Source organism: Oncorhynchus kisutch, linkage group LG18 (genome assembly GCF_002021735.2).
Source record: "Oncorhynchus kisutch isolate 150728-3 linkage group LG18, Okis_V2, whole genome shotgun sequence".
Taxonomy (NCBI): Eukaryota; Metazoa; Chordata; class Actinopteri; order Salmoniformes; family Salmonidae; genus Oncorhynchus; species Oncorhynchus kisutch.
This window is the reverse complement of record NC_034191.2, coordinates 13,101,053-13,114,909: the sequence shown is the minus strand read 5'-3', so window position 1 is coordinate 13,114,909 and position 13,857 is coordinate 13,101,053. Positions and strand designations below refer to the sequence as shown.

Genomic DNA, 13,857 nt, shown 5'->3' with positions numbered 1-13,857 from the left:
TCAAGGTCTCAGAGCAAGTGATGTTACCAATTGAAACGCTATTAGCGCGCACCACACTAATAGGCTGACCACACCACACCATTTGCGTTGCAAAATTAATGTTGAAATCCATGTTATTCAATTATTACACCCACACTGCTCGCACACGCCAACGAGTGTCTGCGTTGCCAAGGGCTAAAATAGAAATCATTTATATTTATAGCACAGATCGCGCTTCAAGTCCTGCCTCTCCCATCTCCTCATTGGTTTTTGGAAGCAGGTACCAACATGTCATCTCCTCATTGGTTTATAGAAGCAGGTACCAACATGTCATCTCCTCATTAGTTATACGCAAGGGGGTGAGTGAAAGATGAACCAGGTCAGTGGCGGTAATGCACCTAATTTATGAAAGCTGCCAATCGCAATATAGAGTCAAGAGAAGAAAAAGCCTGGAAGGAAGAGAGATGACTAGAAACGATTCGGTTGACCGTTTTATGTGTGGATTAATTGTCGGAGTAGAGGACCTTGTGCATTTCAGGTAAAATAACAACTCAATGTTTATATCCCAGGACAAATTAGCTAGCAACAGCAAGCTAGCTAAATAGGACAAATTAGCTAGCAAGTGCAAGCTAACTAGCCATAAATGTTTAATGCTTTTCAACCTGTCCCCAAATTAATATAATTGGTTCAGAGTTTGTTTTGATCGCATTTGGCGTGGGGTGACAAAATAAATGTATGCACGATGGCGCATGTGTGCAGCCGTTTTTTTTGTTCCGTGTTAGCCCTTGGCAACGCAGACGCGCGTTGACACACACGAGCAGTGTGGCTGCAATAATTGAATAACACGTATGTCTAAATTTATTTTGCAACGCGAGCGCACGTGACGCGGGTGGTGTAGTCAGCCTGTAACAATAGCATGCATTTGTTTAGGATTATTGCATGATTTTATAACGTTTATAACGTGTGTAACTCCTCAGGTTTATGACAGCTGACTTAGAGGTCAGAGTATGCATATTATGCAGCATAAAACCGTTATCACCAAGCCTCACATAATATTTTCTTCACTGTTAATTAGTGAATGTGGAAACCACTGGTTTACTGCACCCAAAGGTCATGAGCTCATATTAAGTGTTTAACTTTATCATGTGATATGCATTTCAGGCAGGATAATTATTTCAGGCAGGTTTCAATGTCCTTCAAAGTCACATTTGCATGAGGAAACTACCTATAACATATAGAGACAGGTATAAAGTATATTTTCTATTCAAAATAAGTTCTGAAACTATTTTTTACAGTTCCACAGAGAGTAGCTACCCCTCAAGTGAAAGTTTAATGAAACTAAAGCGTTATACATCGGTGTGCCTGCTTTACTAAGCTAAACTTAAACTTTCTCGCAGTATGGTCAAAGAGTATGATCATCCTTGCAGTTTATAATCTATATAGTATATAATTTAAACCATTGAGAACGGTTCATAAAGCGGAATCTGAAATTTAAATTATTTGCCTACACACCCGGAGCGTTTACAAACGAACACCGATTTCCGGTCAGTTGAAATTTCAATTTTGACAGGAAGACGGGAAAGTGGTTTTACAGGTAAGACGGTAAACATTTACAATATTTTTATTATTGATGTAACGGTATAAGATATTGTTTCGTGACATAGCTAGCTAACATTATTGCAGTGTTAGCTAGCTGGCTAACCTTAGCTACATTATGCAGGATGAAGAGTGTTAGCTAGCTAGTTAGTAAGACAGATCTGTAATAGCTTAGCAGATACCATTTAAAGCATGCAAAACCTAAACCGTGCAGTACTTACAGTAACTAGCTATGTAGCTAACCTACCCAAGTTAGCAGATGTTAGCTAGCTATGTTGAAAACATTGTGTCATTTCTTACAGCTATCTATCGCTAGCTACACCCCCCCAATCAGTTTTTTGGGTCACTGAAACCAACATCTGATCAGCTGTGTACTAATCTAGCCAGGTCTGTTATCTAGGTGGGTGCTGATATCTATCCTGCCTCAGGGAAGTGTGTTTCTTTTCAGACAGAGATGTCCATGCTGTTTCCCTCGCTGTTTCCCCGGTTGACAGAGTCTCTGTGGTTCAACCTGGACCGGCCGTGTGTGGATGAGACAGAGTTACACCAACAGGAGCAGCAGCACCAGACCTGGGTACACACACACTGAGAGAGAAAACACAGAGCAGCACCAGACCTGGGTACACACACACACCGAGAGAGTAAACACAGAGCAGCACCAGACCTGGGTACACACACACACACACGAGAGAGTAAACACAGAGCAGCACCAGACCTGGGTACACACACACACCGAGAGAGTAAACACAGAGCAGCACCAGACCTGGGTACACACACCGAGAGAGAACACAGAGCAGCACCAGACCTGGGTACACACACACACCGAGAGAGAAAAGACAGAGCAGCACCAGACCTGGGTACACACACACACACCGAGAGAGAAAAGACAGAGCAGCACCAGACCTGGGTACACACACACACACTGAGAGAGTAAACACAGAGCAGCACCAGACCTGGGTACACACACACACCGAGAGAGAACACAGAGCAGCACCAGACCTGGGTACACACACACACCGAGAGAGAAAAGACAGAGCAGCACCAGACCTGGGTACACACACACACACTGAGAGAGTAAACACAGAGCAGCACCAGACCTGGGTACACACACACACACACCGAGAGAGAAAAGACAGAGCAGCACTGGCAGGAGTCACAGAGCCAATCTGAGTTCAGACCAACACTGACCTCTCTCTCTCCCCCTTAGTTACAAAGCATCGCAGAGAAGGACAATAACCTGATGCCTATTGGGAAGCCAATCTTCGAGGTATCAGAGCTTTAAATAACATTTATTTTAGTCAGTCACTTGTATTTTCATCTAATAGTTGACCCAAATGTATATGAGATGTGTATGGATTTTGACCAAGTGTCATGAGATATTACAAAGGGTGTCTATGTTCACATTTTTTTAAACCTTTATTTAAGCAGGGAAAAATCATTGAGACTAGGTTCACTTTCACAAGGGAGCTCTGCATATAAGTGTGCAGTGTCCAAGTGTCATGAGATATTACAACGGGTGTCTATGTTCACATTTTTTTGAACCTTTATTTAAGCAGGGAAAAATCATTGAGACTAGGTTCACTTTCACAAGGGAGCTCTGCATATAAGTGTGCAGTGTCCAAGTGTCATGAGATATTACAAAGGGTGTCTATGTTCACATTTTTTTAAACCTTTATTTAAGCAGGGAAAAATCATTGAGACTAGGTTCACTTTCACAAGGGAGCTCTGCATATATAATTACATGAGACAAAATCTAATACAATATAAGAAAGATAAACAATTCCATTCCACAATAAAAAGGTCCTCAAACAACACTAGTGTTTGTGTTGCTCGCTAGCTCGAATTCAAACCAAGTTAAAGATAGTGATCCTAAACCCCCTACCCTGTGTGAACTTGGGCATGTTGATATGGTGGTGTGGTACACAGAAAGGGGAGATTACCAACTAGCTTTTATTATCTCATGACATTCCATTCCTCAAATTATACACATAGTTTACAATTTTGTGTCAATGTTTGGATGAAAATAAGACAGTTGTCCTTTAAATTATACCAACGTCAGAGTGCCTTGATGACAGCTTTGCACATAGTGTGGGTACTTTGAAGAATCTGAAATATAAAATATATTTTGATTGAACACATTTTTGGTTACTACATGATTCCATATGTGTTATTTCATAGTTGTGATGTCTTTACTATTATTCTGCAATGTAGAAAACAGTAAAAATAAAGAATCCCTTGAATGAGTTGGTGTCCAAACTACTGACTGCTACTGTATTTCTGTTGAGGGGTGTTTTTTTTGTCATTTTTCCATACTCACTCTGGGGTGTGTGTGGTTTTTGTTCTCTGTGGGTGTGTAGCAGACATTTGACGAGGAGGAAGAGGAAGAGGATGAGGATGAGGAAGATAGTGAAGAAGACTCTGAGGATGAAGAGGACATGCAGGACATAGATGAGATGAACGACTACAACGAGTCACCGGATGACGGCGAGGTCAACGAGGTCTAAAACACACACAATCAGGGGTTAGGGGTCACGTCTGTGGAACAGTATCTAAGGGAAATACTAGAACCTCTTATTACACATTTTAGTCATCTCTCTGTCATCTCGCTCAAACTGCAGGTGGACATGGAGGGAGCAGACCAAGACCAAGACCAGTGGATGATCTAGACCAGAGTAATCCTCGCTACTCTCTGATTTCCCCTTAGTAGCTCTCCAGCAGGATAGGTGCTCATCTACTCTTCCTGACAGTGTGTCTTGGCTGGTGAACTTTCCCTGCTGTTCACACCCACCATGGGACACGACAGGGTGAGCTGTGTGACGGTTTACTGCATGGAGAAAGTGCGTGTTCTCTCATTCAGTGTTCTACAGTTGCAATGTGTGAAGACTGAACTGTAAAAGTTTCTTCAGATAAGTGGTTTTGCAACATTAGGAAAAAGAAAGCGGCCTCCACCTCAACCCCCCTCTGCCAGTTCTGTCCTCCCCATCAGGTCGAGACAGTCAGACCCCTTGTTTAGACTACACACACATTTAACTCAAGGACATTGAGTGCGAACTCACTCCCCTCTCTGGTGCTCGTTATTCTGTTGGAGTGTGTACTTTGACACCCCCCCCCCCCCCCCCCAGCCGCCAGTCATGTGTCACATCTGAATGGGCGCTCTTAAAACAGCTGAATGGGCATAAACCACAGCCTGTACACTGCACTTGAGTAGTGTGTGTGTGTGTGTGTGTGTGTGGCCAACAGAAACCTGGAGAGTAAGAACACGTGCTATAGAATGTCAGTATTCAACAAGTTGGAAAAAAGGAACTTAACAGAAGCTCAGTTGTATGTAAAGTAAATAACTTTAATTGGGCAAGTTTCTTATGTAAATAAAGAAAAACAATGTACAGAGAATGTATGTAATGGATTTATTAATGCAACAGACAGACCTGTAAAACACGTGACAGACTGTCAGAATGATAGTGCCCCCTGCTGGTTGAATAAGCGGAAAATAGCAGAAGACTTGTAGGCTCCGATAACAAAAGTAAGTTGCCCCCAACCTCAGCCTTGTATGTCTAGGTAACAGATGAGTGTGTCCGTCACTATGCCCCCACCCTACTTGATCCCCTGGTAAACCAGTTCAGCCATCCCATCCCTGATGCCCTTGCTGTACTCTAGAGTGGCCCTGTGGATCTTCCACTCGTAGAGGCCACTCTTGCGGACGTGTCGGAGGAAGTTAGGAGCACCCGGAAACAGGACGTTGTCAGCCAGCACTACAGAGCCTTTTCCCAGCAGACCAGAGCCCTCCAGAGCCTGCAGACCACAATACAGGTGGAGGGTTAGGAGTTATAGGGGTGAGTGTTAAGAGGTGAGTTATAAATCAAATTGTATTAGTCACATGCGCCGAATACAACAGGTGTAGGTAGACTTTACTGTGAAATGCTTACTTACGAGCCCCTAACCAACAATGCAGTTTAATCTGCATCTAAGTAATTATAGAGCAGCAGTAAAATAACAATGCCGAGACTTTATACACGGGGGTACCGGTATGGGGGTACCGGTATGGGGGTACCGGTATGGGGGTACCGGTACGGGGGGTACTGGTACGGGGGTACTGGTACGGGGGTACCGGTACGGGGGTACTGGTATGGGGGTACCGGTATGGGGGTACTGGTACGGGGGGGTACCGGTATGGGGGTACCGGTACGGGGGGTACCGGTACGGGGGGGTACCGGTACGGGGGGGGTACTGGTATGGGGGTACTGGTATGGGGGTACCGGTATGGGGGTACTGGTATGGGGGTACTGGTATGGGGGTACCGGTATGGGGGTGTCGGTACGGGGGGTACTGGTACGGGGGGGGTACTGGTATGGGGGTACTGGTATGGGGGTACTGGTATGGGGGTACCGGTATGGGGGTACCGGTATGGGGGTGTCGGTACGGGGGTACCGGTATGGGGGTGTCGGTACGGGGGTGTCGGTACGGGGGTGTCGGTACGGGGGTACCGGTACGGGGGTGTCGGTATGGGGGTACCGGTATGGGGGTACTGGTTAGTTGAGGTAATATGTACATGTAGATAGAGTTATTAAAGTGACGATGCATAAATGATAACAGAGAGTAGCAGCGGTGTAAAGTGGGTGGGGAAATGCAAATAATCTGGGTCGCCATTTGATTAGGTGTTCAGGAGTCTTATGGCTTGGGGGTAGAAGCTGTTAAGAAGCCTCTTGGACCTAGACTTGGCGCTCCGGTACTGCTTGCCGTGCGGTAGCAGAGAGAACAGGGTGGCTGGAGTCTGACAATTTTTAGGGCCTTCCTCTAACACCGCCTGGTATAGACGTCCTGGATGGCAGGAAGTTTGGCCCCAGTGATTTACTGGGCCATTCGCACTACCCTCTGTAGTGCCTTGCGGTCGGAGGCCGAGCAGTTGCCATACCAGGCCGTGATGCAACCAGTTAAGATGCTCTAGATGGTATAGCTGTAGAACCTTTTGAGGATCTGAGGACCCATGCCTGAGGGGGAATAGGTTTTGTTGTGGTGTGTTTGGCCCATGTTAGTTTGTTGGTGATGTGGACACCAAGGAACTTGACGCTCTCAATCTGCTCCACTGCAGCCCCGTTGATGTGAATGGGGGTGTGCTCTGCCTTTTTCCTGTAGTCCATGATTATCTCCTTTGTCTTGATCATGTTGAGGGAGAGGTTGCTGTCCTGGCACCACACGGCCAGGTCTCTGATCTCCTCCCTATAGGCTGTCTCATCGTTGTCAGTGATCAGGCCTACCACTGTTGTGTCATTGGCAAACTTATTGATGGTGTTGGAGTCGTGCCTGTCCGTGCAGTCATGAGTGAACAGGGAGTACAGGAGGAGACTGAACACGCACATGTTGGTATTATAGACTCGGACAGGGAGAGGTTCAAAATGTCAGTGAAGAAACTTGCCAGTTGGTCAGCTCATGCTCGCAGTACACGTCCTGGTAATCCGTCTGGCCTTGTGAATGTTGACCTGTCTAAAGGTCTTACATCGGCTGCAGAGAGCGTGATCACACAGTCTTCCAGGACAGCTGGTGCTCTCATGCATGTTTCATAGTTACTTGCCTCGAAGTAGTTTAGTTCGTCTAGTAGGCTCATGTCACTGGGCAGCTCTCGGCTGTGCTTCCCTTTGTTGTCTGTAATGGTTTGCAGGCCCTGCCACATCCGTTTAGCGTCAGAGCCAGTGTAGTACGATTCAATCTTAATCCTGTATGGACACTTTTCCTGTTTGATGATTTGTTGGAGGGCATAGCGGGATTTCTTATAAGCTTCCAGGTTAGAGTCAAGCTCCTTGAAAGCGGCAGCTCTACTCTTTAGCTCAGTGCGGATGTTGCCTGTAATCCATGGCTTCTGGTTTGGGTATGTACATACGTACGGTCACTGTAGGGACGATGTCATTGATGCACATTGATGGAGCCAATGACTGATGTCGTGTACTCAATGCCATCGTAGGAATCCCGGAACATATTCCAGTCTGTGCTGCAAAACAGTCCTGTAGCTTAGCATCTGTTTCATCTGACCACTTTTTTATTGATCTAGTTGATCTAGTCACTGTTGCTTCCTGCTTTAATTTTTGTTTGTACACAGGAATCAGGAGGATAGAATTATGGTCAGATTTACCAAATGGAGGGCGAGGGAGAGCTTTGCATGTGTCTCTGTGTGTGAAGTAAAGGTGGTCCAGAGAGTATTTTCCTCTGGTTGCACATTTAACTTGCTGATAGAAATTTGGTCAAACGGATTAAAGTTTCCCTGCATTAAAGTCCCCGGCTACTAGTTGCGCCGCCTCTGGGTGAGTGTTTTCTTGTTTGCTTATGGCGGAATTCAGCTCATTCAATGCTGTCTTGGTGCCAGCCTCTGACTGTGGTGCCATGTACAGCTACGAAAAATACAGATGAAAACTCTCTAGGTAGGTAGTGTGGTCTACAGTTTATCATGAGATACTCTACCTCAGGTGAGCAATAGCTTGAGACTTCCTTAGATATCTTGCACCAGCTGTTATTTACAAAAATACATAGTCCGCCGCCCCTTGTCTTACCAGACGCCGCTGTTCTATCCAGCCGGTACAGCGTATAACCAGCCAGCTGTATGTTGATAATGTCGTCATTCAGCCACGACTCCGTAAAGCAGAAGACATTACAGCTTTGAATGTCTCATGGGTAGTTTAATCTTCCGCGTAGGTCATCTATTTTATTGTCCAAAGATGGCACGTTTTCTAGCAGAATGGAAGGAATTGGGGGTTTATTTGATCGCCTACAAATTCTCAGAAGACAGTCCGCCCTCCGGCCCCCTTTTCTCTGCTGCTGGTTCCCGAGAAAGCAGTGTATCGTTCACGTCAGACTCGTTAAAAGTAAAAAAAGGATTCTGCCAGTTCATGGAGAGTAATCACAGTCCTGATGTCCTGAAGTTATTTTCGGTAGCTGCAACATTATGTACATTAAGTAAATAAGTAAAAAAATAGGTTACAAATGAACAAACAAAAACACAATCGGTTGGAGGCATGAAAAACATCTGCCTTCTCCGACGCCAACTATAGAGGGGAGGGTTAGAAGGGGGGTTATAGAGGGGAGGGTTAGGAGGGGGGTTATAGAGGGGAGGGTTAGGAGGGGGGTTATAGAGGGGAGGGTTAGGAGGGGGGTTATAGAGGGGAGGGTTAGGAGGGGGGTTATAGAGGGGAGGGTTAGGAGGGGGGTTATAGAGGGGAGGATTAGGAGGGGGGTTATAGAGGGGAGGGTTAGAAGGGGGGTTATAGAGGGGAGGCTTAGGAGGGGGGTTATAGAGGGGAGGCTTAGGAGGGGGGTTATAGAGGGGAGGCTTAGGAGGGGGGTTATAGAGGGGAGGCTTAGGAGGGGGGTTATAGAGGGGAGGCTTAGGAGGGGGGTTATAGAGGGGAGGGTTAGAAGGGGGGTTATAGAGGGGAGGCTTAGGAGGGGGGTTATAGAGGGGAGGCTTAGGAGGGGGGTTATAGAGGGGAGGCTTAGGAGGGGGGTTATAGAGGGGAGGCTTAGAAGGGGGGTTAGAGGGGAGGGTTAGAAGGGGGGTTATAGAGGGGAGGGTTATAGAGGGGAGGGTTATAGAGGGGAGGGTTATAGAGGTGGGGGTTATAGAGGGGAGGGTTAGGAGGGGCACACTTTAGGAGGGGGTTATAGAGGGGAGGGTTAGGAGGGGCACACTTTAGGAGAGGGTTAGGAGGTGAGGGTTAGAGGGGGGTTAGGAGGGAGGTTATAGAGGTGATTGTTAGGAAGGATGTTATAGAGGTGAGGGTTAGGAGGTGAGGGTTAGAGGAGGGTTAGGAGGTGAAGGTTCGAGGAGGGTTAGGTGGTGAGGGTTAGAGGAGGGTTAAGAAGGGGAGTTATAGAGGGGGATAAAGAAGACCTGGTCAACATTCAGACTTATTACCAGGACGCTGACCAACTGTCAAGTGTCTTCACTGACATTTTCAACCTCTCCCTGACCAAGTCAGTAATACCTAGATGTTTCAAGCAGACCACCATAGTCCCTGTGCCCAAGAATACTAAGGTAACCTATCTAAATGACTACCAACCCATAGCACTCACATCTGTAGCCATGAAGTGCTTTGAAGTGCTGGTCATGATTCACATCAACACCATCATCCCAGAAATCCTAGACCCACCACAATTCGCACACCGCCCCAACAGATACACAGATGACACAATCTCCATTGCCCTCCACACTGCCCTTTCTCACCTGGACAAAAGGAACATCTACTGAATGCGACAATGCTGTTCATCAACTACAGCTCAGCGTTCAACACCATAGTGCCCTCAAAGCTCATCACTAAGCTAAGGACCCTGGGACTAAACACCTCCCACTGCAACTGGATTATGGACTTCTTGACGGGCCGCCCCCAGGTGGTAAGGGTAGGTAACAACACATTCGCCATGCTGATCCTCAACATGGGGGCCCCTTCGGGGTGCGTGCTCAGACCCCTCCTCTACTCCCTGTTCACCTACGACTGCATGGCTACACACGACTCCAACACCATCATTAAGTTTGTCGACTACAACGGTGGTAGGCCTGATTACCGACAACGATGAGACAGTCTACAGGGAGGAAGTCAGTGATCTGGCAGTGTGGTTCCAGGAGAACAACCTTTCCCACAATGCCAGCAAGACAAAGGAACTGATCGTGGACTACAGGAAAAGGGGGAGCAAGCCCCCAGTCACATCGACATGTCTGTGGTGGAGCGGGTTGAGAGCTTCAGGTTCCTCTGCGTCATTAACAGCTACTTCCAAGCCATTAGACTGATGAACAGTTAATAAAATGGCTACCCGGACTATTAGCACTGACCCCCTTTTTCATGTTTCTGCAATTCTCTGTTTATTATCTCTGCATGGTCACTTTACCATTACGTACATGTACATATTATCTCAACTAACCTGTTTATTATCTCTGCATAGTCACTTTACCATTACGTACATGCACATATTACCTGAATTCTCAACTAACCTGTTTATTATCTCTGCATAGTCACTTTACCCCTACCTACATGTACATACTACCTCAGTTACCTTGACTAACCTGTACGCCTGTATTGACTCGGTACTGGTACTGGTCTGTAGCCTCTTGTAATTGTATTGTTCCTTATTGTGTTACTTTTGTTTTTTTTGTGCAAATCTTTTCTTACTTGTACATTTTTATTCTGCATTGTTGGTTAAGGGCTTGTAAAGTAAGCATTTCACAGTAAAGTCTACACCTGTTGGTTAAGGGCTTGTAAAGTAAGCATTTCACAGTAAAGTCTACACCTGTTGTATTCGGGGATGGCACAAATTCAATTTGATTTTAAGTGTTTATATCAGGGGTGTCAAACTCATTTTATGAAGGGCCATGTGTCTGCTGATTTTTTATTTTTTTTCCTTTCAATTAAGACCTAGATAACCAGGTGAGGTAGTTCCTTACTAATTAGTGATCTTAATGAATTAATCAAGTAGAAGGGAGGAGCTAAAACCTGCAGACACTCGGCCCTCTGTGGAATTCCTGTATCCACAGCACAGTGAGCCGTTACTGAAGCAACGGCTCCTCCTGGTGTCCACACAAAATACCATATACTTCATGGCCAAAAGTATGTGGACACCTGCTCGTCAAACTTGTCATTCCAAAATCTTGGGCAATCCAATGGAGGCGAGCTTTACACTACTCCAGATGACTCTTGGCATTGCGAATGGTGATCTTAGGCTTGTGTGCAGCTGCTCAGCCATGGAATCCCATCTCATGAATCTCCCGACAAACAGTTATTGTGCTGAAGTTGCTTTCAGAGGCAGTTTGGAACTCGGTAGTGAGTGTTTTTACACGCTACCACTTCGTGGCTGAGCCGTTGTTGCTCCTAAACGTTTCCACTTCACAATAACAGTACTTACAGTTGACCGGGGCAGCTCTAGTAGGGCAGAAATTTGACGAACTGACTTGTTGGAAAGGTGCCACCCTATGACGGTGCCACATTGATAGTCACTGAGCTCTTCAGTTCGACCATTCTACTGCCAATGTTTGTCAATTTTTTTTCTTCTTATCTTTATTTTACCTTTATTTAACTAGGCAAGTCAGTTAAGAACAAATTCTTATTTTCAATGATGGTCTAGGAACAGTGGGTTTAACTGCCTGTTCAGGGGCAGAACGACAGATTTGTACCTTGTCAGCTTGGGGATTTGAACTTGCAACCTTCCGGTTACTAGTCCAACGCTCTAACCACTAGGCTACCCTGCCGTCTATGGAGATTGCATGGCTGTATGCTCGGTTTTATACACCTGTGAGCAACGGGTGTGGCTGAAATAGCCGAATCCACTAAATTGAAGGGGTGTCCACATACATTTGTATATATAGTGTACATCACGTGTCAAACTCATTCCACAGATGGCCGAGTGGCTGCAGGGTTTTTGCTCCACCCTTGTTCTTGATTGGTGAATTAAGGTCACTAACTCCCCTCACCTGAATGTCTAGGTCTTAATTGAAAGGAAACCACAAAACCTGCAGACACTTGGCCCTCCGTGGAATGAGTTTGACACCCCTGATTTACATAGACGGGAACAACAACATAAAAACAGACTTGAGGTCATAGGGGGTTATGAATTAATTAGCTACCTGCAAGTCAGGACGGTAGCATTTTTTCCAGTGGTCCATGAACACAAAGTCCAACCGCTCCAGACCGTAGTCTGCCCGCAACCTTGGGATTACCTCATCTGACGGACTCACTATCAGCTCCACCTGGGGGTGGGGAAGGTATGACCAGATTTGATCTGACCGGGTCTTTTTGTCTTTGTGTTTTACTCTCTCACCGTGTGTGTGTGTGTGTGTGTGTGTGTGTGTGTGCGCTCTGCTCTCACCGTGTGTGTGTGTGTGTGTGCGCTCTGCTCTCACCGTGTCATCGTCGAAGCCCGCCAGTCGTATGATCTTCTCTGCTATGGCAGCGTTGATCGCATCCATTTCCACACTGTAGAGCCTGGCACCCAGGGGCAGTGCCCGGGCGATACGCACTGTGCTGTACCCACAGTGGGACCCTAGCTCCAGCACGGTCAGAGGGCAGTGCTCGGAAAGCATCCGGTCCATTATCTTACCTGCACACACAGACAGACACAATGCTGTGGTCAGATGAGAGAACAGAATATTAGAATTAGGGGGAGGGTTGTGGTCAGTCAGGTGGGGTCACCTTTTTTGGGGCCGATGTTGCTGATGAACTCCACCTTGCTGCACCAGAGGTCAAAGGTTTCCAGGATACTTTCTGGGTCGCCGGGGATGGCGTGGGTCAGAACGTACTGGAACGCCCTCTCCTCCCTGCTCAGCCCCGTCGTACAGTCATACCACATCCTGACCAGCACCGCCCGGTAGAACAGCACAAAGTAGTAGCGGTAACGAATAATGAAAGTCAACACCAGGGGGAGGAAGGCCAACGCTATAGCACCAGACACCATGGTTCTGCTGCAAGGGACAGACACAATGAGAGTGGTACACAGACATACAGCTAAGTACACAGACACAATGAGAGTGGTACACAGACACAATGAGAGTGGTACACAGACACACAGCTAGGTACACAGACACAATGAGAGTGGTACACAGACATACAGCTAGGTACACAGACACAATGAGAGTGGTACACAGACATACAGCTAGGTACACAGACATACAGCTAGGTACACATACACAATGAGAATGGTACACAGACATACAGCTAGGTACACATACACAATGAGAATGGTACACAGACACAATGAGAGTGGTACACAGACATACAGCTAGGTACACATACACAATGAGAGTGGTACACAGACATACAGCTAGGTACACATACACAATGAGAATGGTACACAGACATACAGCTAGGTACACAGACACAATGAGAATGGTACACAGACATACAGCTAGGTACACATACACAATGAGAGTGGTACACAGACATACAGCTAGGTACACATACACAATGAGAGTGGTACACAGACATACAGCTAGGTACACATACACAATGAGAGTGGTACACAGACACAATGAGAATGGTACACAGACATACGGCTAGGTACACAGACATACAGCTAGGTACACATACACAATGAGAGTGGTACACAGACATACAGCTAGGTACACATACACAATGAGAATGGTACACAGACATACAGCTAGGTACACAGACACAATGAGAATGGTACACAGACATACAGCTAGGTACACATACACAATGAGAGTGGTACACAGACATACAGCTAGGTACACATACACAATGAGAGTGGTACACAGACATACAGCTAGGTACACATACACAATGAGAGTGGTACACA

General features: G+C 46.3%; 2 protein-coding genes across 5 annotated transcripts; one reads left to right on the top strand and one right to left on the bottom strand.

The window, feature by feature from the left end:
* The first annotated feature begins 495 nt into the window (after positions 1 to 495).
* Positions 496 to 4,965, top strand: anapc15 (anaphase promoting complex subunit 15). 4 transcript variants are annotated; one of them, XM_031796866.1, is made up of 5 exons: positions 496 to 517; positions 2,024 to 2,149; positions 2,783 to 2,842; positions 3,933 to 4,073; positions 4,194 to 4,965. In XM_031796866.1, exons 2-5 carry the CDS (start codon positions 2,030 to 2,032, stop codon positions 4,239 to 4,241), a joined length of 369 nt encoding a protein of 122 aa, XP_031652726.1. In that variant the 5' UTR covers positions 496 to 517; positions 2,024 to 2,029; the 3' UTR covers positions 4,242 to 4,965. The 4 variants fall into 4 exon arrangements, with proteins under 4 accessions (XP_031652726.1, XP_020363952.1, XP_020363949.1 ...); XM_020508363.2 differs by lacking the exon at positions 496 to 517 and adding an exon at positions 737 to 1,573 and having other exon boundaries at positions 3,933 to 4,064; XM_020508360.2 differs by lacking the exon at positions 496 to 517 and adding an exon at positions 766 to 1,573.
* A 40-nt stretch (positions 4,966 to 5,005) lies between these two features.
* tomt (transmembrane O-methyltransferase) lies at positions 5,006 to 13,185 on the bottom strand. Its single transcript, XM_031796867.1, has 4 exons — positions 12,735 to 13,185; positions 12,446 to 12,642; positions 12,170 to 12,292; positions 5,006 to 5,364 (listed from the first exon to the last, which is right to left on the bottom strand). The coding sequence occupies exons 1-4, from the start codon at positions 12,994 to 12,996 to the stop codon at positions 5,167 to 5,169; spliced, it is 780 nt and encodes a 259-aa protein (XP_031652727.1). The 5' UTR covers positions 12,997 to 13,185; the 3' UTR covers positions 5,006 to 5,166.
* Between the last annotated feature and the right edge of the window lie 672 nt (positions 13,186 to 13,857).

Excerpts from the sequence above, each read along its gene's own strand:
- anapc15 (XM_031796866.1), top strand. The coding sequence starts at position 2,030 with ATGTCCATGCTGTTTCCCTCGCTGTTTCCCCGGTTGACAGAGTCTCTG. Across the intron at positions 2,843-3,932 it reads TTGGGAAGCCAATCTTCGAG|CAGACATTTGACGAGGAGGA; the intron begins GTATCAGAGCTT and ends GTGGGTGTGTAG. Across the intron at positions 4,074-4,193 it reads ATGACGGCGAGGTCAACGAG|GTGGACATGGAGGGAGCAGA; the intron begins GTCTAAAACACA and ends CTCAAACTGCAG.
- tomt (XM_031796867.1), bottom strand. The coding sequence starts at position 12,996 with ATGGTGTCTGGTGCTATAGCGTTGGCCTTCCTCCCCCTGGTGTTGACT. Across the intron at positions 12,293-12,445 it reads CGGGCTTCGACGATGACACG|GTGGAGCTGATAGTGAGTCC; the intron begins GTGAGAGCAGAG and ends CCCCACCCCCAG. Across the intron at positions 5,365-12,169 it reads GCTACCGTCCTGACTTGCAG|GCTCTGGAGGGCTCTGGTCT; the intron begins GTAGCTAATTAA and ends TGTGGTCTGCAG.